Source organism: Cydia splendana, chromosome 8, assembly GCF_910591565.1.
Source record: "Cydia splendana chromosome 8, ilCydSple1.2, whole genome shotgun sequence".
NCBI lineage: Eukaryota > Metazoa > Arthropoda > Insecta > Lepidoptera > Tortricidae > Cydia > Cydia splendana.
In genome coordinates, this window is record NC_085967.1 from 10360537 (window position 1) to 10387012 (window position 26476).

At 38.9% G+C, this 26476-nt stretch overlaps 1 protein-coding gene across 4 annotated transcripts; it reads left to right on the plus strand.

The window, feature by feature from the left end:
- The first annotated feature begins 567 nt into the window (after positions 1 to 567).
- LOC134792813 (carbohydrate-responsive element-binding protein) lies at positions 568 to 25920 on the plus strand. 4 transcript variants are annotated; one of them, XM_063764188.1, is made up of 17 exons: positions 568 to 1022; positions 3466 to 3572; positions 5867 to 5940; positions 6299 to 6424; positions 6750 to 6906; positions 7707 to 7802; positions 9055 to 9222; positions 10178 to 10444; positions 10744 to 11099; positions 11384 to 11587; positions 12768 to 12948; positions 14905 to 15014; positions 16757 to 16921; positions 22459 to 22586; positions 24335 to 24458; positions 24757 to 24886; positions 25731 to 25920. In XM_063764188.1, exons 1-17 carry the CDS (start codon positions 664 to 666, stop codon positions 25853 to 25855), a joined length of 2877 nt encoding a protein of 958 aa, XP_063620258.1. In that variant the 5' UTR covers positions 568 to 663; the 3' UTR covers positions 25856 to 25920. The 4 variants fall into 4 exon arrangements, with proteins under 4 accessions (XP_063620258.1, XP_063620260.1, XP_063620259.1 ...); XM_063764190.1 differs by having other exon boundaries at positions 10747 to 11099; XM_063764189.1 differs by having other exon boundaries at positions 11387 to 11587; positions 25731 to 25919.
- The last annotated feature ends 556 nt before the right edge of the window (positions 25921 to 26476 follow it).

The following is a 26476-nucleotide window of genomic DNA, read 5'->3' on the forward strand; positions in this document are numbered from 1 at the left end:
AGACTAAAATATAATAATTGTGTTTAAATGTAATTAAACGTATGATATGTAAAAAAAATATTACATGTGAACTGTAACACCTTCTTTTTGTAAATTTGATGTCTCCGACCTCTTTTTACGACAAAAAACCGAGCAATTAGGCATTTTATCTGCTGCTGTGTTCACGCGCGCGTATGGACTCGGTCTAGTGAAAAATCCGAGCGCAACTAGTTTTATTACCCGCGCTAGATCAGTTGATCTTGTACCTAGGCAGAGGGGAAATAGTGCGAATGCCACCTCCCTTCTGTGTTGCTCGAAGCCCTTAACGGCCAACATTTTGTAAAATTGCCGCTGTTTTGTACTGACGAAAATGGCCAGACACTCTTGACAATCATACTATCTCTGTCTTACACTAGTACTAGCACCCAAAAGAAAAGGACGAGTATAGCTTTCCTGGTTCTTTCTGGCTGACAAATTGGTTTGACCAACTATATTAAGTGGAATTTCTATAAAATGTTTTTTTAAATACATATTTTACTCCTTGCAACATTGTTTAGGAAAAATATTTATCATCAATGGCAACATTAGGTTATTTGTCTGTCAGTCAGATGGAAAAAAACAATGTGAATTTGTGAGTGAGTGATAAGTAAAAATATGTCTAAATCTAAAAGTTGATAGGCCTTCATGAAGAGAATTATTGAACAAAAAAACGCGTTCATAACTGGACTTATGAACGACGGCGGGGGAACAATGCCGCATATAGAGAAGATGCAGGCGCGAACAGGGAAGGAGACAATACATTCTGGTCATTTCATGGTGTCGCACTTTGAAGCTGAGGCCCAAGATGATTTCGATGATTTGGCCGTTCCTGTACCAGATGAAGAACAAAATGTTCAAAAAGTATCAGTGGTGGCGACGTACACGGTTCCAGGGTCCAAAGAACCTCCCTCATTGTTTGATAAAGAAGATAGTAAACAACATCAACAGCTTTCCATTGAGATATCCCTTACAAAGCTATTTAAATGTATGACTTTGGCTTACAGGTATGATTATTTATATTAATTAAACAGACAACTAAGATAAAAGTACTCATAGTACATTCTAATTAGAAACAATCATTTCACTTTCTTGCATTTTAGTAGAAATGTCCTTGATGGATATTTATTATTGACCTAATGTTATGGATTAAAGTCAGTAATTTGTCTGCCTTTAAGTTGTTCTAATTTATATAAAATATAACAAAGTAATATTTATTTAATTTATCTAAATTTCAATACTTAATTTCATCAAAAAATAGGGAAACGGGTATACTTCCATTGGTTATAATAATAGTTTGCAAAGATAACAAGAGGTCATGATAGTCTGCACCAAAGACACGGGTCACATACTCAGATAACTGGATTGATTATATTTATGTACTACGAACAAGTTTATAAACAATTACAGTTTCTATAAATCAGTACTGATTACAGTATACCACGTGTCCCAAAATTCAACGATAAGCTGGCACCAGAAGATGGACCTGCTCATGACTACTCGAGGAAAAAAAAAAAAAAAAAATATCTCAATTTATTATGGAATTACAAAAAAAATTAAAATCGACAAAACTACATGTATTCTGGTATTTTAAGGGTTGTGGCGGATAGCAGTGCTACTTAGGTTGCCGATACAAAAAAAAAACAGAAATATTTGAAAAATTGTAGACATGGTCATTCAAAATACCACTAGGGGTGTCGTTTTTCATTTTTTTTGTAAGTCCATAATAAATTGAGATATATTTTTTAAAAATTTTTTCCTCGAGTAGTCATGAGCAGGTGCATCTTCTGGTGCCAGCTTATCGTTGAATTTTGGGACACATTGTATATCTTCACATAGCAATTATATTCTTGATTTGCCAGCATTACATATTACCTAAGAAGCAATTTATCTAATGTTTTTATTAATGTGATTTGGCTATTATAACCTTTATGTACTATGTACTTTAGGTTCAGTTTATCTTGTATTAGTGTAACTACTTCCTTAATTTTTTTAGTTATTTACTAATTACATACTTGTTGTATTAATGAACATGATAAAGTTAGAATATTAATACCTAAAGTAATTGAAGTTATTGTGTGTTAGACGTTAATAATATGACAAGTATGTAGTAGCACATATTAATAAATTAAACTACAGGTTAATTGTTTTCTGAATGCTAATTATTTATTTATTCTGGCGGTGATGATATGTATACACCTTTGACACATAACTAGATTAAATACTGCATTTTATCAAAAAATTATCAGCATATTTAATTGTTGCCCCTTTGATAACATATACCAAAATTAACTGGTCTCAAGTGTTTTACAATTTCTTCCTTCTGATATTGTATAATCTGATTTATTGTATAAAATCAAATATCTGGGAGACAGAGCTTTGCTCGGAAAACATATAACAACTCAATAATGCGCGTTTTCCCAAAGACTTAGCTAGATCGATTTTTCGGCCCCGAAACCCCCATAGCAAATTTCATCAAAATCGTTAGAGCCATTTCTGAGATCCCCAAAATATATATATATACAAGAATTGCTTGTTTAAAGGTATTGTATGTAAAAAATTAAATTCAAGTGGAATCATGTAAATCTTTGCATTTAATCAAAACAAAAAGTTATTTGCTAGTACGCTAATTACTTACTTACTAGCTTACTACACATTTACATACTTATTTTGCAGAGTTGCAGCTTTACTAAGTTTTTTTTTATTTGTATGGATTTCCACCAAGTAATGTCTGATTCTATTGATAAAATTAATCTTTGCGAAGGATTTTCGTATCCACGAGATTTGCGAGGGGGCATAGCAAGTCGCTGGCCCAATATTATAGGGTTCTATCTTACATTTTCAAGATAGTTGAAACTCGACTTAATGTCACTATGACAACATTCAAATTTCAGGTTGATAAAAGTGATACATGCCCTGTAATATTGGGCCAGCGAAGTGATAAATTTATTACTTCTCTTACAACCTGTAAAATAAGATGTTATTTTCATTATTAGCCAATTAACAATCATATGGTAAATAAAGTAGTTGTACTGGCAATTTGCTTTTCTACCTGTATTTGAACTGGTGGAGACTAGATAAGATAAATGTCTAACCCCTTATCAAGGCTGCTATTTGTATAAGCTTAAGATCACTTATCGATAGCAGTTCTGATAACACACCTACATATTTAATCTTTCAGCTTTATATTACTACAGTACAGTTTCCACTGAAAGACTGTACATTTAGAAGACCGTACTTTCCTTTCAGGGCCAATTTTATTATTTATAATGTTTGTTTTCAATTCTTTTCAAGTCAAAATGTTTCTTATTAGTTATAGAACATTTATAGTTAACTTATTTAGGAGTAAGGAATTATTAAATTTGTGACAGACACGGGCGTAAAGTTCAGCAGAGCATGGTAAATTGTTTTTTTTATTATTATATGCATTTTGATTAATTTCTTTCCCAGACAAAAATTAACTTCACCTAAATGGAATCGTTTCAAAGGTATAAAACTTCGGTGGAAGGACAAGATCAGATTGAACAACGTCATATGGAGATGCTGGCACATGCAGTGTGAGTATTTCATTACTTATTATTGTAATCGAGTGTTTGTGCCCATTTTATATTTGTACTCTAATACTTTGTAAACAATAGCAATAACTATACTATACTATAACTAGAAATGTAAATATAAAAGGAAGCGCTGGTGGCCTAGCGGTAAGAGCGTGCGACTTGCAATCCGGAGGTCGCGGGTTCGAACCCCGGCTCGTACCAATACCAATGAGTTTTTCGGAACTTATGTACGAAATATCATTTGATATTTACCAGTCGCTTTTCGGTGAAGGAAAACATCGTGAGGAAACCGGACTAATCCCAATAAGGCCTAGTTTCCCCTCTGGGTTGGAAGGTCAGATGGCAGTCGCTTTCGTAAAAACTAGTGCCTACGTCAAATCATGGGATTAGTTGTCAGGCGGACCCCAGGCTCTCATGAGTCGTGGCGAAATGCCGGGATAACGCGAGAAAGAAGACTATAACTAGAAATGTCGTGAATAGATAAATGATATTTATTTTTTTATTTAATTTTAATTTTTTAATAGTGATTTTGGCCGCGTATCGAATATCTCATCTCAGCATCTCATTTGTGTACATTTTTAGACACATTTACTATGAAAATTGTTCCTCTGTACAAGGTACAACATTTCCTATAATTAAAAATTTGTTGTTCTGTAGTAGTGCATGTAGTTAGGGGGGCATGGCACACTGCGTCCAATTCGCACGTCGCTATAATTGGCGCATAGCGTTGTCTCGCTCAAACTTCGGAGCGACGTGCGAATCGGACGTAGTGTGCCATGCCCCTTAGAGTCAAGCAAATCTAGCCTATAATGAAAATAACATTGCTTACAATCAACAAATACTCAAAAAAATTCTTTATTCGAATAGTGCACATTTAAATATTCGGCTGAATACCAAATTTTCGGTAGAGTGGGCGAGTACGCCGAATACCGAATAGGTGCCGAATATTCGTGGCATCTCTAGCAAAATAACATACACAAAAAACCAGGAAGCAAAATTACAGTGTTAGTCAATAGGTTGCAGGTGTGATTCAGGCTTGAAACATTTTTGGTGTGTTTCTGTCCCCTACGCGGAGACAATGATGATTCAGTTTCTTAGAAAGTGTTACAAGTTTATAAGGCATCCTATACTAATACTTCATAGGTTGTTTGAAGCAATACAAATACTTCATCCCCACTTTATGTGTATGGTAACGTAATGGTACCCTACATTTTATTCTACTTTAAAAAAAAAAAAATGTGCCCGGTTCATATTAATACTCGTGCCAAATTGCGGCTTTCTAGTAGGTACACTAGGTACTAACTATCACTGAGATAAGCCGCAGACAGATAGGCAGATATGATCAAAGTACAAGGGTTCCTTCCTATATGTAGTTGAATATGAATTGAAACCATACAGTGAAGAACTTTTACTTGACACTTTTATGATTACGTTCCCCTGGGCCACTTATAAACCCTGATTTTATGGTATTTAAAATGACTCTTTCTGTAATAGGCCATTTACTAACAAACATGTTTGCAAAACATGATACAACATTTCTTCTAACAACAAAAACCGTTGTACCACGCATAAAATCAGTTTTTAAAGCCCCATTTAGACGGTTCAAATACTTGCATGCAATATTAGATACATTTCCGGATGGGGCTTAACCCTTTACCAGGCTAAGGGATATATATTTCCCACATACGGCACTTAGAACATGTGTTCTATTTTCGATCAGTAAGACTGACATTCGATTGTCATTTTTGAACTGTCAGTCTGGTAAAGGGTTAAAGAACGCACCTGGAGACGTAACCATGGCAACAAGATATAAAGAAAAAGTTGATTGTCCCATTTACAAAGTATTGGCACCTTATCTTAAGGTCATATTGTAGCGCCTGCGCCAGTCATCTCAGCCAATGGCGCTTTGTCCCGCGTACAAAACGTGATTACCGGTTTATCTCATACTACTGTTGATATCGGCGAAATACTTTGAAATCAACGTATTTAACTAAATAGTTTAAGCAAATATGGATCTTACTTTCGATACAAGAAGATTCAAATTGTCATGAGATTTTTCGTAAATTATGGTGATTTCACTTAAATTTATGTAGGTATATACCATGCCTTGAAAAGAGAATGGGGGACAATAAGTAATATATGACAAATTTTGCTAGCTCAAATCATTATCAATATTTTAACACTTTGCGTGCCAAGCGCCCCATTTTCAATAAAAAATTAACACACCTAACGTGTTCTTGGCAGTGAATGTGCTAATAGCAGGTATGTGTTTAAATGAACATTTGTTTTTGCAGTTATTAAAAAACAAAATACTCTGGTGTGCCAGTTTGCGTCGCCGTTAGATGTGGATACTCATGTTAAGCCAGAGGTAAAATACTTTATAAATATCTAAAAGCTAAAATAAATATTACTTTAGTCAATGTTTGAAATGGCTGAAACGCCTGAATTCAGATGAGTAAATAAAATATTTTATTCTATGTATATGCGGATCTAAATAGGATGTAAACAAAAAAAACATGATTGTTACTCGGCCTGTAAGGTACAACGTTTGGTAGGTATCTATGTAATTGGTCGGACGGTTTTTTTTTACGTGATTAAAAAAAATCCGCGAATGGAATAGTAGACTATAGCGACTTGGCCTGAGAAATATGAATACAATTCCTTTGTTTATTTTATTACAGATAGATTTCGTACATGAGTTTGCACAGCACATGTTTCTGTTTTAGACAACAATATTAGAGGGGAAGTACTGGAAACGTCGAGCGGAAGCAGTTATAGCAGAATATAAAAAATGGCGAATGTTTCATATAATGCGTCTCCTGGGGAAAGGGGACACCTCCGTCCAGGATGCGGTAAGGATTTGTTTGGATAAATAGTCTAAATGTTATGTTATAATTATAAGAGGTTATCCATTTTTCTGACGTAGTACGATTCATCGACCAATTACTTGGCTATGGAATTGCCACCTTACAGCCCAAGCTGTTAAGAAAAATGATTTCTTCTTGCAGTAAAAAGTTCATTTCTAGACTATATGAGAAAGTGTGAAGTATTAAATTAGATCACACATTAGTTTACAAGAAGCAACATTTTGCAGCAAGCAGTCTTCATATGACCGTAAATTTTACACTCTCGCTTTTTTCTGCCAAAATTTGGTCCTAGTGAATCTGAAACTTGCAGATATCGGACATGGACACGGTGGAGTCGTTCTCGCAGTGCAGCGACTTCGCGGCCAACATGCTCACCGACGAGGACTACCTGACCTTCATGAGTGACACGCTCTTCTCCACCATCTCCAGCCACCAGCCGTTCGCGTTCCCGGACCCGAGGGAGATTGGTAACTCCTCGTTTACTGTCTGTTACTGCTCGCACACTGACTACCTGACCTTCATGAGTGAAGTGACACGCTCTTCTCCACCATCTCCAGCCACCAGCCGTTCGCATTCCCGGACCCGAGGGAGATCGGTAACTCCTCATTTACCTTCGGTTATCTACTAGATATGTGACCGAGACAGCGCTATGCACGTGTATAACAATGTTTCGCTCGCAAACTCGCGGATGAGGGCTACCTGACCTTGATGAGTGCATATCCAGCCATCAGCCGTTCGCATTCGATCGCGCGGTTACTTCTAATTTAATATCAATGCTGGATTCATACTTTAATGCCCTAACCATTACTAGACCATGGTGCTTCTCTCTCCGGGGTTCAATGGGTCATCCACATTGACGTATAATATCTAAGGACGGGCTAATGGGGCACTAAATGGTACTAGTTCAGCGGTGTTACGAATTCCAGCCAATCGTGCAGTCTAACGCAACTAGTTGTGACCAATCGCGCGCGTGATGCGAACTCATTAACCAATCGCGTTGTAGCGGTTTCACACCGCTGTACTGGCCCCTGTCATGCCTCATTATTATTGCCCGTAAAGCCAGTCCCTAGATATCTATGTCAATGGTCATCCATCTATTTCCTGAGTTTTTGGTGCCCCATTTATTCAATTAGGAACTATCATATTTAAACAGAGATATTTACCTGAATTCATAACCCTTCTTTTTGGCTTTTCCGTGGTCAGATTAACTTGAACTACATATAAATACAGATAAAATGCTGGTTCTCATGATGTTAAATAATTTCAGCACGAGGTGCCAGCTTAGCAGACTTCATACAACCAAGTTTAGGACCACTTCAACCTAATCTTGACGATTTTATGGACACATTGGAGCCTCTCCAAGGTATGTAACGATAGTTTTTTTAAGTGTTCTATGCGGAAATACTAAAACTTATAGGGTATATTAGGTTAATTTCTTTTAACTTAAATTTCATAATAAATAAATAAATATTTTAGGGACATTCTTACACAAATTGACTAAGTCCCACGGTAGGCTCAAGAAAGCTTGTGTTCAGTACTCAGACAACGATATATATAATATACAAATACTTAAATACATAGAAAACATCCATGCATGACTCAGGAACAAATACTTATGTGTTCATCACACAAATACATGCCCTTACCGGGATTCGAATCTAGGACTACCCAGACCTAGGCCAGACCGGTCGTTATAATGCCATAGTCTTTATTTATCCTAAATCTCAGAGTTATTTAGTCCCATAATGCCTAAATATCAAATTATTTATTTCTTAAAATGACCGAATCATAATGTCTCAAAGTCCCAAAATACCTAAATGTTAAAACGTACGTTCCTTCAAATGCCGAATCGCTGTTGAGACTTCTATAATAGATTAATTTTAAATAAGTTTTACGTGCAGTTTCATAACCTATGTCGTTTTAACAATTATTTTTTAACGGTCTGCTGAAACTAAGAGAGCTAGATAATATAAGTTAATGTAGCATACACGAATATAGGTAATTTGAGGTTTAGGTATCACGTACACCACGTCTATTTGAAATTAAGGCATATTGAGAATGTGGTGGTATTATGAGAATAAAATTTGTATTCTGAGATTCAGAAACTTTGATCTAGAAATGTTAGCCTCGTAAGTCCCGGCGTACTTGTACAGTCGCCATCGCAGATATATCGGAGCAGACAAGGTGCTCAAAAATATCTAAACACGCACTCTAACGCTTTAACAATAGAGGCGTGTTCAGATATTTGTGAGCACCTTGGCCGCTCCGATCCGATATATCTGATCGCGACTGTACAAGTACGAATTAAACTTGAGTTTTGAACTCTTACAGAAATAAAACAAAGTTCCAAAGTCAAAAGCGCATAAATTGGCCTGGGACTGACGAGGTTAATATGGGTAATACTAAAACTAAATTGACCCTTTACCAGGGTAAGGGATATATATTTCCCACATATGGCACTTCATACATGTCTTCTATTTTCTATGTGTAAGACTGACATTCGATTGTCATTTAAAGGGTTAAGGTGCAATGTACCTAACCAAAGCGTCCTATAGACCCTATAGTAAACTCACTAATAGTAATATAAGAAGTGGACTTATTGGTAGAATTTGCAGACCTACTGTCAACTCCACGCCTGCCGCCGGTGCCCGAGGAACCAGCTCTTCCGGCCGAAGACAACATGTTCCGAAACAGTATGAACGTGGACTCGTACGGGCACGGCTACGACCTGTCCGCCACGCACGCCAGCGCCACCATGCCTCCTAGCCAGATGACCATTCACGGTAAACCAACGAACTAGAATAACTAGAAGTCTGACTAAGCTCTAAAATTACCCCACGGGAATTGTGCCGTGAGCGACTGACCTGTACAGCGCGCATTTTGACAACGTCAAATAAAATATTGTGTACATGATTCATCATCATCATCTGAGGCATTACAGACGCGGGTGGGCCTTAGCCTGGTCAAGCAAGTCTCTCCAGTCCGATCTGTTTGTGGCCTTCCTTCTCCAACTTTTCACTCCTAAGATCCTGATGTCCTGGTATACGCCATCCAACCATCTGAGCTTGGGCCTGCCTTTACCTCTGCGGCCCTCCGGTCGGCCTTCTAGAAGACGCTTGGGTACTCTGGCCTCGTCCATTCGTATCACGTGCCCTGCCCATCGCAGGCGTCCGATCTTTATGGTCTTAATTACATAATGACGTTAGGCTCATTATACATTTGGTATAGCTCGTGGTTATAACCAAAATTATGTATACACGACCTTAATGTACAGGCAATAAAGTACTGTATACATATTTTTGACACTTTGCCTGTATTCATAGCTCTGTTGTTGACTGTACCAATTGCACAAAATACTATTAGCCAATCGAAACTTTTAGTGACATTGGTACCTAAACCATTTTTCAAATAGCGGGAAATTGTGTGTTGGGTAGTACTCGTATTCAAACAGCTGCGGGCGTGGTATATTTATGGAGAAGGCATAACTTTCAGTGATATGTGTTTGTCATATGTCCCGTTTTTCGAAATCTAAATGGACTGAGAGCTTCCTCTGTATACATATTCCGTGGCTGCGGTAAACTAACCTATAGAATTGACATAATTATATGTCATACATTTAAGACACATTCTGATATATGTAATTTATCTTACCTAAAAGTTTGTACAACAAATATACTATGCCTGCAAACTCATCCAATTTATGCCTCTCCATCGTCAACAGTTGTTTTCTGATTTTAGGTTCACGCAATAATACTCAAATGATGTCGATGTCCGATCAAGCAGTAAAGAACGAGCACATGCAGATGTACGAGAACAACCGGTTGTTCGTACAGACGGACATGCAGAACAACATGATCAACCAGGAGGTGATGCCCTACTCGTACGAACAGAGCTCGCCTCAACCACAAACGAGTCAGATGCAGAACAACGTGTTCGAGTCTAAACGAGTGCAGTACACCTCTAAAGTTATATCACAACCGGATCCCGCCTACAAGTATAACGCAGGTATTGACTAATAAAAACTAACCCTCTTATTTATAAAACTTTACGGGCCTGATTTAGTTATATGTTTTATCCCTTTCTTACAAATAGGTACATAAGTCAAAATGACAGATAAAGACAAACGATTATTAGCTAATTGAGGTTTGTAGCGCGTTTATGAATAAGGGGGTAAAACTTTACGTGAAAATAGGAAATCAACGATTTGAGTTAGGTACTGATTCTGTCAGATGTTCTAATGTGTGTAAGTGAATAGAAATGTCTACTGGAAAGATTAGGCGAAACTAATTCACCTGTCTTTGCAGCAGTCGTGCCACCCTCTCAAACGGCACCAGAAACCGTGTCACTACTGCAGCAACCAGTGCAAAATCAAAAGTACGCTTCCACCATCGTCATCCAGGGTCGAAGCGGTTACGCTCGAGAGAAACCACGGCCGAGGCTGGCCATGTACTCCAGCCAGCTTCCCAACAATCAGTATACGAACTATGGGCAGCAGAACTCGAACCCGAACTCTCAAGTCGATAGGACACAATCGAGGTCACAGCAGATGCACTACTTACAGCCGAACCCAGTGGAATCGTACAAAGCGAAGCCGACGAACACTGTCAATGCGCGCTCGTTCAAGATGCCTTCGCCGCCGCTGACAAATTCTTCGCAACAGGTAATCAAGCTTTTAGTACCTACTGGTTCCCTGATCTGGTACTGAATTTGAACTAGTTTTTATTTCAGTTTGTAATAACAACATTGTAGTATTTATTTATGAAAATAATATTTTCCTGCAAATTCAATTGGAAAGTAGAATACTCCACGTGTTTGTTTTGTGAATAGAACCTGACTAGGTGGGAAAATGTTTTAATTTATGTTTATCAATAAGTTTAAAATTTATCGTCTACTTACAAATCACTCCTCGCCAAAAGGCCTATATGGTAAACATAAAATATTAAGCAGGGTACGTCAACCGCGGGGCGGAACAAGGATCAGTACCGCTCGCACAGTTTACCTCTGGGCGCGCAGCTCAACGCCGACTGGACGGTGAGCGCGCCCGCGCCCGCGCCCGCGCCCGCCCCCGCGCTCGCGCCCGCCCCCGCCCCGGCGCCCGCGCAGACGCACGAGGCCGCCGCCGCTGCCGCGCAGAGGCACACCGCTAGGGTGAGCTTGCATTGCATTTTAATCCCTAGAAATACTTATGATCGGTTGCAACAAACCGTCTGCCACCGTTAAAATGTTCGCTAAATTCGCTGATTGACGTTGATCACTCTGTCACTTGTTGTTCTAGTTCTGACGTATATTCTAGTGTGGAAGAGTTATTCATGGTTTACAAAACGGATCTTAAGGCTGCCTTAAATAAACTAAACGCGTCAATTCCTGGAAACTGGTTGATCACTCTGTCACTTGTTGTTGGTGAAATTGACTTTTATAATCATCAACTGTTTGAACATATATTGTAGTTGTAAAAAGATCTACTTTGCTAACTAAGTAAATATATTATGTAAGTATGATATAGACTGGACTATAATAACTTCCGTCACTGCAAAAAGCGCGAAATTCAAAAGTTATAGTCGCTGAAGTTAAATTCTTCATAACATAAACTATTTATTCGTGGTACAGATGGGCCGAATATTCGGTTGGACTAAAACTATATATATCGTCGTTTAGTACCCACAACACAAACCTTATTGAGCTTTCTCTGGGACTAGGTCGATCGGTGTGAAATTGTCCTATAATATTTATTTATTATTTATTTAATTAAAACTTCCTAAAACGCTGCTTATGATTCCGCGGTCTGCACTCCGCACCGCACATATTATATTTTAATTTTTTTAAGTAATACACGTGTAAATGTAGATACTCCTCAAATTTTTAAACACATTAAAGATAAAAAGATAAAGATAAAGATGTTTATTTGCAAAAATGTAGTGATGAACATAGGTGGACAGTAATTTTTGATGCATTTGTAAACACCTGGAAATAATGACTCCAAGTCTTCTATCGCGAAGAAAAAGCTACAAACTGAACAAAAAACTCGATTTGATAGCGTTCAAGAGCCACAAACTTTTTACAATTTAACTGCTTTAATTTAATGGGATATATGTAGTTATCTTATAAATTACCAAAAAAATCGCTCCAGATACTTTAAAAAAATGTTTATTCGGTAAATATTCGGCAATTTGAACCGAGCTATTCGGCCGAATACGAACATTGATAAATATGCCGAACACCCAATATGTAATTACCGAATATTCGGCGCATCTCTAATTCGTTGGCCTTTTGACTTTTGATGTTGCGATATAATAATGTGTCATACTATAAATGTCGATATTTGTACCAGGCACGCGACTTAAACACGGGCACCCTTCGAATCCGCTCGCGCTCATCGTCGAGCGGGCTGCTGGACGCGGCGGGCGGGACGCCGGGCGCGCGCCGCCCGCCGCCGCTCTGCAGCGTGGCCTCCGAGCCCGCGTTGCCGCAGGCTAGCGTCATGCTCGCGCAGCTGTTGAGCGCGCAACACTGTTAGTATTATTACAATTCGCTTGCTCCTCAAGTCCTCACGCTTTCTGCGCTCTTGATGTACGTATTTCCCGCTTTCTTCGCCCGAGAATTTCCATACCTGATTGCGAGATTCCCCCATAACTGATTGTTTTATGTCTTTGTATTGTCATGAATTGTAAACACGAGCAATCAACACCGCTTGTTCTTAAGTCTCGTGACAAAGTATGCACAATGTACCTATCAGTGGGTTTGGAGCTCGCTGCGCAGCGAACACGATACGCAAACCTCAGCCAAAACCCGTTAATAAATTGATTCTGACACATAAATAAAAACTGCCGTATTACCGTGATCATTGGTTTTCTGAGTGTTAAAGATTACGCTCATTACGCATTACATTATTATGTTACGCTTATTTTTAAATGTAATGATTACTCACGGATATACACTGGCATTTGTTTTTCATACGATAAGGTAAACGGCCCCAAGTTCGTGTTAGTACGTTATTTCGTTAGTTTTGTTTCTGGCGCAAATAATAAGGAATTCAATTATTTTTTATTCTAATTGTACATATGAAAAAAATCTGTATTATTTAATCTCTTCAATAAAGTAATAACCAATATTTTAGTAATTAAACTGAGAGTAATACGACGGTCGAAACTGTCAGAGGGCCGCGAACAGCTGTGTTGTATGCGTGCACTTTTTTTAGGCGTAAGGTGCGCGCTCTCACTTGTTAAGCTTATAGGAAGGAAAAGCTAAACCCATTCGAATAAAAGTTTTTGGGAGTGTTTCTGTGGGTTCCTTAGTAATTGTTTTGATAAGAAAAAAGATTGAATATATGCATAGAAATAACTTAAAATTGCAATAAATCGACTCACGAAATAGCGGTCATTTTATTTTTCGCGTGTCTCCTATTTCGTGCCACTAACGAATCAAGGATTTTCTAGATACATTTTGAGTGCTTGTTTTTAAATATAACAACGAAGATAATTAAAAAAATAAATTAGTAAACAATTAATGTATTTCATGAAGTTTCGTATGAGCGAAATTCGGTATATGTTTTTTTCACTAGAATTCTCATAAAACGAGTTTGAATGTGACCCGAGTTAAAAAATTTAAGGTATATTCCACGTATATTCTCATATTAACTACTAGCACAATTTTATTTATTATTCAATTTATTTGTTTTATTTTTGTGTATGTTTATATTTAACGTATAAGATAGTAAATTATTTTTTGGAAATAATTTTTATTTTTTAATTTATTTTAATTTTAATTTTTATTTAATTATTTAAATAGTTTGGCTCTTAATCACGTATTAAAGTACCCATATGGTTTACAAAGTCTTAATTCAACCATTAAAGACGACGAGTACAAAAAACTTTAAGCTAGCTCTCAAATTTTTTTTTTTTTAATATTATTTTTAATTTGACCATACAATTATTCGTAAGTAGGTAAGACCGTTAAATATAAATGATTATCAGCAACTTATCACCAATTACTCTAAGAAAACTTTATGCCGAAACAGGGGACACGAATTCACGAACTTAGGAGCTGACCTAAATTTGTATCACGAAATGGGAGCCAAATAAGAGGTTCACGACAAAATTCATATAAAAAAAAGTTTCAACTAAAACCCTACAGTTTATACATTAAATTATCAACAAAGAACTAATATAACTTATTCAAAAGCTTTCAAGGTAATGATATGCTTAGTAATATTAAAAAAAATATACAAACTCTCAACTCACTCTCAAGAGCCTTAACCTGCCGAAACAGGGGCCCTTTACCTTAGATAACAACACCTCAAAGCTACGATGACGTACACAGACAGATAAAGAAATGCACGTGTTAAACTTGTTATAGCTATACCTATAAAATAAATATATGGTAACTACTAGTTATTATTTAGAAGCATATTTTCTCGTAATGTTAAATAAGAGACTGAAACGTTTTTCTAACGTTTCGTTATTTTGCAGCACAAAGTGTATACAAACTAAACAGCCCCGCGGACGACGGCGACCCGAAGTCCCCGCACCGGCGCGGCCAGCCGTCGCCCATCGGCAGCGACGTCATGTCCCCGCACCAGGTCAGTCACCCCAATTACTCCTATCTTAACAATAAAACTCCAATAAAGTATTAAGATACTGTCAAGGTCGTACTTATCTCAGTGCATTTGTAATGTGTTCATTTTTATTTCATCATCTTTAGTCAGCTTTATTTTTATGTACCTACTTACACAAAAATAATCAGTCATCCACTCCGAATTGACAGTTTGAGCAGTAGGATTACCTACATCCGAGTTTACACACGGCGCGCGAACTCGCATGCGATTTTAGTTAAATTGCGGACTATTGAGGTTACATCCAATTCGGTCAACCGATAATATAATTATTATTTTCGTTAAGATAATGTTATTTTATTATATTCTTCTTGAATCTATCCAAGGCCTTATTATTTTACTTGCAAATTACAGGCTAGGCCCAATATTACAGGGTTGTATATTTCACTTTTATCGAACTGAAATTTGAATATTGTCATAGTGACATTAAGTCGAATTTCAATTATCTGGAAAATGTAACATAGAACTTTGTAATATTGAGCCAGTGAACTGACGCCTTGAAATTCAGATATGCGCAAAAAGAGCTCAGATACAAGATATGTTTACTTTGACCTGTGCCCTTATTTGTCAAGACTATATCAGTATGTATAATGCGTAAAATTTATAATTGCGGAAGGAAATTAATTAACTAATCTGCATTAGGTACTATAAAACTCTGTAGCAGTAATTATTAAATTACTACTACATATTTAGTCCAATAAAATATATAGTTTTATGTTGCTATCTTGTCACCAAACTTATGAATTTAATTCAAACGAACCCGTATTTATTTTGTATACTTATGTTAGGAGATAACTCCAGTATCTAGGATAGCAAAAAGCAGAACGGAAATGCAAATATCCCCGTCGACACTGTTACTTACGGACCATTCGAAAACCTTTAACGAGACTCGAACTTGTAACGAGATAAGGACTACCAATGATTAAATAGTTTTATGTGTGTAGCTATTATTATACCCACATGTGCCGAAGCGTCAAGTAGGTACTTCCATTTCGACCTTGCTTTCGGATCTTATCTTTGGTACAAAAACTGACGCTATCCTATAAATATTACTGTTTACATTAATTTAATTACAACAAAAAAAGTCGATATTTAAAACAAGCGCCCAATTGTGATGTTGGTGATAGTTGTAACTATTTTGTTGTGGTGTGTGTTGCGGTGACTTTATGATTAATTATATCCAGGTAGAAAGTCAAAATCTATAATTAATTTATTTAAAAAATTAAATCAGGCAACAAGGCCCATATTACAAATACCTTACAGACTAACATAATATGCATTTAATAAACTTAAAAACTAAACACTATTTAGGCGACAAAACGGCATAAATGTAGGTTAACAAGATGTAAACCCAAGGTGTAAGATGTGCCCGCTTAGGTACTGACTGTACTAAAATACGCGGAATAGAGAGCGCAATTATAAAATGATTACCCATCAGACTGCAACAGGTTCATAATCATATATTTTTATTGCGTTCTTGTTGGTACAAATAAATACAGGTGACATTTACAAAGTTAAGGCGCAACATGAGACCCTGTTAGGGTACAGCAAAACTATAACTAAAACATACTCAATAAATCTATAACAAGAATAAATAATACAACTATTTTTGATATTTATATAAGTCAAAATAGTCTTCTATGGAATAAAAACAGTCGCCAATTAAATATTTTTTCAAATTGTTAATAAAATAATTTGTTTATGTGCAGAGCCTTTCTCCTCCCGTGTCTCCCGACGGCGATCGAGCCGGCTCACCCCGCGAAGCGCGACGCACGCACATGCACGCGGAACAGAAGAGGCGCTACAACATCAAGACCGGCTTCGACACGCTGCAGGCGCTCATACCGCACCTCAACGCCAACCCCGCCGCTAAGGTAACCTCGACTATAGCTGTCCCGAGTGTCCCATGGGCTATGACGAGTCAACTCACCCCGCGAAGCGCGCCGCACACACATGCACGCGGAACAGAAGCGGCGCTACAACATCAAGACCGGCTTCGACACGCTACAGGCGCTCTTACCGCACCTCAACGCCAACCCCGCTGCTAAGGTAACCTCGACTATAGCTGTCCCGAGTGTCCCATGGGCTATGACGAGTCAACTCACCCCGCGAAGCGCGCCGCACACACTTGCACGCGGAACAGAAGCGGCGCTACAACATCAAGACCGGCTTCGACACGCTACAGGCGCTCTTACTGCACCTCAACACCAACCCCGCCGCTAAGGCAACCTCGACTATAGCTGTCCCGAGTGTCCCATGGGCCATGACGAGTCAACTCGCCGCGCGAATCGCGACGCACGCACATGCACGCGGAACAGAAGCGGCGCTACAACATCAAGACCGGCTTCGACACGTTGCAGGCGCTCATACCGCACCTCAACACCAACCCCGCCGCTAAGGCAACCTCGACTATAGCTGTCCCGAGTGTCCCATGGGCCATGACGAGTCAACTCGCCTCGCGAATCGCGACGCACACACATGCACACGTAACAGAAGCGGCGCTACAACATCAAGACCGGCTTCGACACGCTGCAGGCGCTCATACCTCACCTCGACGCCAACCCCGCTGCTAAGGTAACCTCGACTATAGCTGTCCTGAGTGTCCCATGGGCCATGACTAGTCTACTCACCCCGCGAAGCGTGACGCACGCACATGCACGCGGAACAGAAGCGGCGCTACAACATCAAGACCGGCTTCGACACGCTGCAGGCGCTCATACCGCACCTCAATGCCATCCCCGCCGCTAAGGTAACCTCGACTATAGCTGTCCCGAGTAGGGCTCGCGGTCGAGTCCGTGTTTCGTTTACACGTTTCGAATACCCGTTTCCGAATAACACGTACACGGTTTTCTGGCCCGTTCCGCACGTGTAATTAAGAAACGTGTAATTAAGATCCGTCTCCACGGATAAACGGGTATTCGAAGAAACGGATCTTATTTACCCGTGGCTCCGGACACGTCCTTGACGAGTAGCGAAGGAACTAACCGGCGCGGCGTACTTAAGAGTCAGATTAGTAGACAAAAGATTCATGACGAGTTTCCGTCATATTAAACCTTATTCCGTGGTTCATAGAGTCGAAATTCAATAAACGGTTTACAGAACCCTTTTTGACCAGGTAGTTTTTGCTTGCAATGTTAGAAAAGAGTAGAAAATTAGAAATACAATAGGTATACCTATGCTAGTTATCAAAATAGTATTTTATATAAGACTTCAAATACTAATACTTTATGGTTTATTAATATAACTTGATAGCAATAAATTTAAAGTGCTTAAAAAAAATAAAAGCAATAAAGAGTATAAAGACTTTACGTTAAAATCTGGCCATGCATGATCTGGTAGGTGGTGGTAGGTAAGTATACAATATTCTTACCAATTGCATATTTTTAAACAGTTCTTATATTTTTAATAATTTGTATTATGTATATTGTATGTGTGAGTTTTTACGAATATATTCTGTCAATAAGAAATGTATATTTTTAATCTAATTATTTTTTAAGTTACGTAAGCCAGACATCTTAGTATTATTATAGTAAACCACGTAAAAATTAATAAATACAGTGTAAACTCTATATAACGACACTGAAGGGACTGCGGATTTTTTGACGTAAAGTGTAGGGAGTGGTTGTTAAATGGAGTGAAATAAAAAGGTCATCTTACTATTCTAAATATTCTAATGTATCTGTTTATAATATACTTAGGACACATTTTGCACAAGAAGAACATTAATTTCATACAAATAACAACGCCTATTAATTTATAACGTGTAACATCTTGTCAAAAGTCTAGTGCCCGAGGTAAACATGTGCAAGTTGATCATACAAAAACAAAAGACAAATTTTCTTAGAATCTTCGGTACGTCAGTCGAAGTAAACACGTGCTAGATAATAAAACAACAAAACAGCAAACAAAAAAACATACACAGCTGCAGCTTATATCAATTTCGGCAACTTAGAAAGTATTTTTTAATGATGTATTATGCCGTATTCTGCCCTCCTAAGCTAAAAAACCGTATTTGCAGTCAATTTGTATGAAAACTGAATGCAAATACGGCTTTTTAGCTTAAGAGGGCAGTATTGTTGTCGTTAAATAGAGTGAGCGTGACGCTATATAGAGTGTATTACTGTATAGAAAACAAGGTAAACCAACCAAAGTCAAGCAATTTCGACATTTTAAGGAGTTTGTCGTTAAATCGAGTGACGTTATAAAGAGTTTTCACTGTACTCATGTGTAGCTATCTGCCAATAAGTAATGTATTTACAACTTTTAATATAATTTAGTATGAATTTATGAAAAGTAAGACTTTTCTTAAATTCATTATCTTATTATCATATAAAATGAACTTTAAGACTGTACTAACAAATATTATTTACAATTTTAGCAACAAAACGATTTTAAATTAAAGTAACTTGGAAAGACTGCATTTTACGAATTGGCCGACTAAGTGGCGAACTGGAGTCATACCTACCTACCTAAACACAATATCTTAAAAGTCATATTTATTTCGTGTTCATTTGCTTCGATACATTTGCTTCTTTAATTTTAGCCGCTGCATTTGTTACAATTTCATATATGTGTAGACAGGTTCTCCTTATTACACCGACATAAAGCTTATAATTAGCTATGGCAGTTCTGATAATGGTTTGGGACGCTACTTGTCTTCGGCGATATCAGACAAAAGGGTATTGACAAACAACACGTTCTAATGAATGGAACACCACCGGCCGGCATTTATTACCTGAGCACTAGTGTGAAAGTGACCCCAGTCAGCATGAATGATTACCAATTTTGAAATCTATCTTAATGTATTTAGCAATATAATTGCAAGGTAACCAAGGTAGCACGGGTTTTTAAGGTTCTCGCGTGAAATCCTGCGTTTCAAATGCCGCTGTACTTTTTTTGCTTCGTTGGTAGATTAGTTAACAGTTAGGTAATTGATAAAAGTAATAAATAACCACAAAGTAGTAGTAGGTAGTATTTGTCTGCATACCTATTCTTCGCGAAACTATATAACTTACACCATTATATATAAAATGTGTTTCTTTGATTGAAATGTAATGTGTAATGAAATTAACTTAAAAGCAATAATAGTAAAAAAAAATAGCCAAGTGCGAGTCCGACTCGCACACGAAGGGTTCCGTACCATTATCTATAAAAACGGTCACCCATCCAAGTATTTAAGTCCCAGAGCCCCACTTAAGTCTTTATTTTATTCTGTTTTTAGTATTTGTTGTTATAGCGGCAACGGAAATACATCATCTGTGAAAATTTCAGCTGTCTAGCTATCACAGATCACGAGATACAGCCTGGTGACAGACGGACGGACGGACGGACGGACGGACAGCGGAGTCTTAGTAATAGGGTCCCGTTTTGCCCTTTGGGTACGGAACCCTAATTAAGGTTCTAAACTAGGGACGAGTAAGTTCAAAATTAAAAATAGTAGACTATATAGAATAGGGACACCTACTTCCATTCATATACAGAGTCATTTTTGGACCGTTAGCCATATTGTGCGAGGTGATTAGGTAGGTCACACTGAACAACTTTTTCTATAGGACCAACCTCGAAATCCCAAAAAAAATTTGGCCTTCCCATAGAAAACGTCGACATCCACTCGACCAAAATGTATGAACCGGCCAAAAAAAATTTTGTGATTTCGGAGTTGGTGCCATACAAAAAGTTGTTCAGTATGGCACCAACTCCGAAATCACACAGTACCGTCCAAAAATGACCCTGTATTGTATAGTTGGTTAAATATGTTATATTAACACATGTGTTAAAACTGTTATAAATAATTAAAAAAAAAAATTCGTACGCTAAACGAGTTCATCTGAAGTTAACATTCAATACTAGACCTTGCATACCCAGAGCTAGAGCATTGATTAGCTCAAACTGTTTCGGATCCGTTCGGGCCGGTCTTAAGTACCCGTGTAAACGGAGATACGTATCTGAGAAACGTTTCTTAGGAACGGTTCTTGGATACGTATCCGGATCTCGGCGATTCCGTGTAAACCGTGTTCTTAGCACCGCCGGTCTTAAGAACACGGGTATTCGTTTCGGCGTGTAACACGGATACCGGGAGCCCTAGTCCCGAGTGTCCCATGGGCCATGACGAGTCAACTCGCCGTGCGAATCGCGACGCACACACATGCACACGGAACAGAAGCGGCGCTACAACATCAAGACCGGCTTCGACACGCTGCAGGCGCTCATACCTCACCTCGACGCCAACCCCGCTGCTAAGGTAACCTCGACTATAGCTGTCCTGAGTGTCCCATGGGCCATGACGAGTCTACTCACCCCGCGAAGCGTGACGCACGCACATGCACGCGGAACAGAAGCGGCGCTACAACATCAAGACCGGCTTCGACACGCTGCAGGCGCTCATACCGTACCTCAATGCCATCCCCGCCGCTAAGGTAACCTCGACTATAGCTGTCCCGAGTGTCCCATGGGCCATGACGAGTCAACTCGCCGCGCGAATCGCGACGCACACACATGCACACGGAACAGAAGCGGCGCTACAATATTAAGACCGGATTCGACACGCTTCAGGCGCTCATACCGCACCTCAACGCCAACCCTGCCGCTAAGGTAACCTCAACCACCAATTTTTCTTGCAGTGGGGCAGAGCTTTTCTTTCAAAGGACTATGCGTCAATATGGTCCCAAAACCGACAGAGTTGAGAGTTAGGTCATTAGATAGGTATTTCTCTGTACTTCATTTCGTTCTATGGGCACCAAGCGGAATTCCATTGCAGAACGGCGATATTGGTATTTTAGTCAAAATGTCGTCACCCTTATTACCTAGGCAATAGAGTCCACCGCCGAGCGAGCGTGGCAAATCATTCGGCGTGCTCGCCCGGCGGTGCGCGAACATCTACCCTGCAGCAATTAATTTACTTATTTGGAGTCTATGGCCTAGGTAATAAGGGTGACGACATTTTGGCTAAAATACCAATATCTCCGTTCTGCAATGGAATTCCGCTTGGTGCCCGTAGAACAAAACGAAGTACATAGAAATACCTATCTAATGACCTTACTCTCATTTCTGTTGGTGTTGGGTCCAGGCTCTATACAAAGTTGCCCATGGTCCTTTATTCCGCGATAATTTGTGGTGCGAAGTAAACTCGTTTCTAATGTCTCTATCTAATTGTATCAATAAAAAAGAGACAGATCTATCCCGCAAGCGACATGTATATGACTGTACGTAGTTGTTGTTTCTACTGAATCTGAGTGTTGCCATAATCTAAATGAAAGTAAACACCTGACTGCATCTTGTCATCTGTGTCGACGTCGCTGTTTATTTGTCACGCATGATAACTGATATTACCGCTTACAGCCCCTAAGAGCATGCGTAAATAAAATAGGCTTATTTTACAGCAGTTAATGACAAGTTCATTTATTATTTACAGATAAGCAAAGCTGCCATGCTACAAAAAGGAGCAGAGTACATAAAACAGTTGAAAGCTGAGAGAAACCAAATAAAAGAGGAAATGGAAAGTTTACGACAGCAAATCGAATGTTTGAACAATTCTATATCGTGAGTTATCATATCAGTATTTTATACAAATATTTAAATGGAAATCGTCATTCTGACTTAGTAAAAAGCCTCTTCACACTTGAAATCAGATCTAATGTCATCACAGTTGTTTTTATCAATAGGGAATATTATACGAAACTGTGTAGGGGGCGCCACTACCACAATCCGTCACAATCTGAGGGTCTACCGCGAAACAAGAAAATCGAAATTTCGTTATCTTGCACTCTTGCATATTCGAGCGATAAAGAAGCAGATAACTAAATTTCGATTATCGCCTTTCTCGGTAGGCCCTTTGTAAACAAACCGCCTTGATGCATCAATGTCATATTTTATTATCTGTAAAAACTTGTCAAAAAACATTACTCTGGTTTACGATAGGTGCTAATGCTGCACTCTGGCGGCAGAACATTGAAGTAATACCCTCTATTTATTTTAATTATATTAGGTATATTTGACTAGGCTGCGATTCATTGGGTATTTAAATAGTGGGTGTGTTTTATAATGTTTGTATTCCAATATCAAATCATGAGAAAACACGATGGGCGTAGCTGTGTTCAAATGAGCATGCATGTTATTTTAGGATAGTTTGTTATTGGCTTGAGAGATAAAAGTGCTATCGTCATATAACATAATGTATTTATCTTCTTGAAATAAATATATTATATTGATAAATAATATATACACACATATAGCATAACAATATACGGTGCAGATACGCGTAAAAATACATTTCTTTTTACCGTCTGTCACTCCGCTCTAATTTTCCGCTCATAACGGAGCGGCTATGAATACTCCAAGAGCCTCGTTCGATTAACTAGAGCAGCGGTCGGCAACCTTTTAGCAGCCAAGGGCCACATAGTAGTTAAGGAAGTTGACGCGGGCCGCACTTTTGTTAATATGTGTGACTTTATCAGACATTGTTGTTTGACAATATTACATCCAAAATAGCCAGGGGGGCACGCGGGCTGCAAGTGAGAGGTTCGCGGGCCGCATGCGACCCGCGGGCCGCTTGTTGCCGACCGCTGAACTAGAGGATCGATATACGTTAGTTAACCTTGACATTGAAAGTGAAATTTTTAAAGTTATTCAGTAAACTGGTAGGAAACTTCAATAATTCCAGAAGCTCCGGAAGATTAAATATGATATATTTATTAGCTTATGGTCACACTCGCTCATTGGCAGCGAAAGGTCAAATCCCGTTGTCCATCCCCATAACTCATGAAGCCGATGACGCGTTCTATTCTCTTTCACTGGACTAATGCCTTTGACTGCTCGGAGCATTCGTGCGCCCGAACAATAGGGTATTTGACTGTATTTAAAATAAATGATTTTACAGTACATATGGTCCTATTTTCCCGCACTAGTGCGTAAAATAGCACTTTTCGTGCGATGTCAAAAGTTTAAAGGGCCATATGTACTGTAAAACGTTGTACGATACACGTGCGAATAGGTAATTCGCAACTCATGTCGATTTAAAATGCCACTCGTTTCGAATTTCCTCTTCCGCACTTGTATCGTAAATAACTATTACATAATGCAAGAAATAAAGCACCGGAAGATTAATAGAGAAACGTAGACAGCAGTTATTTTGTAGACACAACATCTATTTTAAAACCCGTATAAATCGTATGAGTGGGTAAGTCTACGTCAACCGAAGACCTAAGCTGAAGCCAAAGCCATTCGATTAAGGCCATTGTTACATTGTGGTCGACCAAATGCGAGTGAGTAATGTTGTGTTGTGTGTGCAGCAACTGCCACTCGCTGCTGCCGGCGACGGGCGCGCCGGTGTCGCGCGCGCGCGCCGGGCGGCTGCGCGAGATGTTCGCGCGGCACGTGGCCACGCGCACCATGCACACCTGGAAGTATTGGCTGGTATCCTTTTTACTTAAAAAAATACAGGTTTGTCTTTGGCCCAAAGGAGTTAAACCCTTCGGTACCCAGTGACATCGTAATGATGTCGGTATAAATTACTAATACTATTACTACATGGTCGCTATAAGATATAAGCTGTAAAACTATGAGTGTCTAGTTTATATAATGTACTTTGGTTCCGAAGCGGTAAAATCGGGATTTTTTGAAGTAATTTTTTTTCGACTCGCACTTGTCCTGTTTTTTATAATGGTTGTTGTTTTGTCGCATATGTATAATGTTTTCCTTAGCTGTGGTTCAGTTTAGCGTGGTGTGCGCGGCGCTGGTGGACTCGTTCAGCGCGTGCGTGTCGTGCGGCAGCGGCGCCGACCTCGTGCGCACCACGCTGCTGTGGGCCGAGCAGCATTGCTCGCTCGTCGAGATGCGCCCAGGTAACATATTTACATTATTTACACACACAGTAGCTCAGTAGCCGTACCACGAGTTGACAATTGACGTTTACGTTAGTGACTGCGTCCACTCGACCGCAGTCCATCTCGCTCGCACTAATGTATTGGTGCGATAGATATATTCCAGAGTTATATTCCAGTGACAGTTGCATTTCGATCGCTAGCTACGGAGCGTAAGCGATTAGCATGTTGGCTACGCGGCCTGATAAGAAAGTGGAGTTACGTGGTTTTCTCGTTCTTTCATATATCCGTATCTTTCTAGTTAGCCACATGCGACATAATGCCTTGGCCCTAAAATACGCTGGAATTGCTTATTGATAGCAAATCTGAGCGTGTACTAAAATATCATTTGTGTTATTTATTTGAATAAAATAACGTATATATTATTTGAAAATGAAAATATTTTATTCGCGAATACTCGTTGTCCCATGACGAACGATTGTTAAATCGAATAATTATTTAGTTGAAAACTTATTCGAATAATGCCCAACTCTGCCTATGGCATAAAACCCCCTTCCTTGATTGCCTCAATTCTTTGAGGAAAACCGAACCTACTACTCTTTTAATAGTAAATCTTATTTTGATTGGTAATTATTACTTATTCTTCAATCGCCATTCGCAGATTATACTTCCACGAATCCACGTAAAGAGATTAATATCTATTTTGTTAATATTGTCTTCGGTTACCGCGATAGTTACTCATCAACGTATCCGTTTCAATCGTTTTTTTATTTTATATTTTGTTGATTTATCTATTACATACTGTTTTTCCTGATAAGGTTATGTAACTAAAATTACACATGTATCATGTTACCATCTATTGCAGCGGTCCTAAACTCCCTCCGCGTGCTATGCACCACCACCGACATCCTGTCGTCGCCCGAGCGGCTGCCCGAGGAGGCGCGCGCCGCCGCGGCCGGCAGCGCCGCCGTCAAGACCGAGCCCACATAACGCACGGCCCACAGGTTTCACCTTCACTAGTAGATGCTACTTCACAAGTCTGTACCGAATACTCTTGGTGAGATAGTCTCACTGCCGAAGCGACAGGAGGGACGGAATATTAAAGGTCGCTAGTAATGTGAATAGTCAGTGATCAAGAATTTAATTTAAAGTTATATGGATCTCTTTTATTCACGTGTATTTTATTTTTCTTGAGCTTGATATAGCATGTCGCTTCTTCGTCGGCAGTGGGACGGCTGCTTGTATTTCCTAGAAAATAATACAGATGTAGTACAGTCAGCAGCAGAAGTTGCTAAGCGGGCCAGGTGTTCGAAATTATCTGGACGCGACTTTATTGTTAAGAGAATAAGAGCGTGTCAAGGTAATTTTGAACACCTCGCCCGCATAGTAACTTCTGCTGCTGACTGTACAAATTTTTTGGCGAGTGACGTGTCATCCTGATATTTTGTTTCGGAATTGGTTCACGGATTTTAAGTCGTAGGATTTCCTTGATGCGAGTGCACTATTTGAATGAAATGTCCCTATTGACTGTTGTACTTATATCGATTATTAGATTATTGTTGTTGATTTAATTATACAGTTATATAACTTTTTGATTTCTCTCACTTGTTG

Bases quoted from the DNA above. Each gene is read 5' to 3' on its own strand.
- LOC134792813 (XM_063764188.1), top strand. From the start codon at position 664: ATGAAGAGAATTATTGAACAAAAAAACGCGTTCATAACTGGACTTATG. The intron at 6,425-6,749 runs GTAAGGATTTGT...TGAAACTTGCAG, and splicing joins ACACCTCCGTCCAGGATGCG to ATATCGGACATGGACACGGT. The intron at 24,459-24,756 runs GTATCCTTTTTA...GCTGTGGTTCAG, and splicing joins ACACCTGGAAGTATTGGCTG to TTTAGCGTGGTGTGCGCGGC.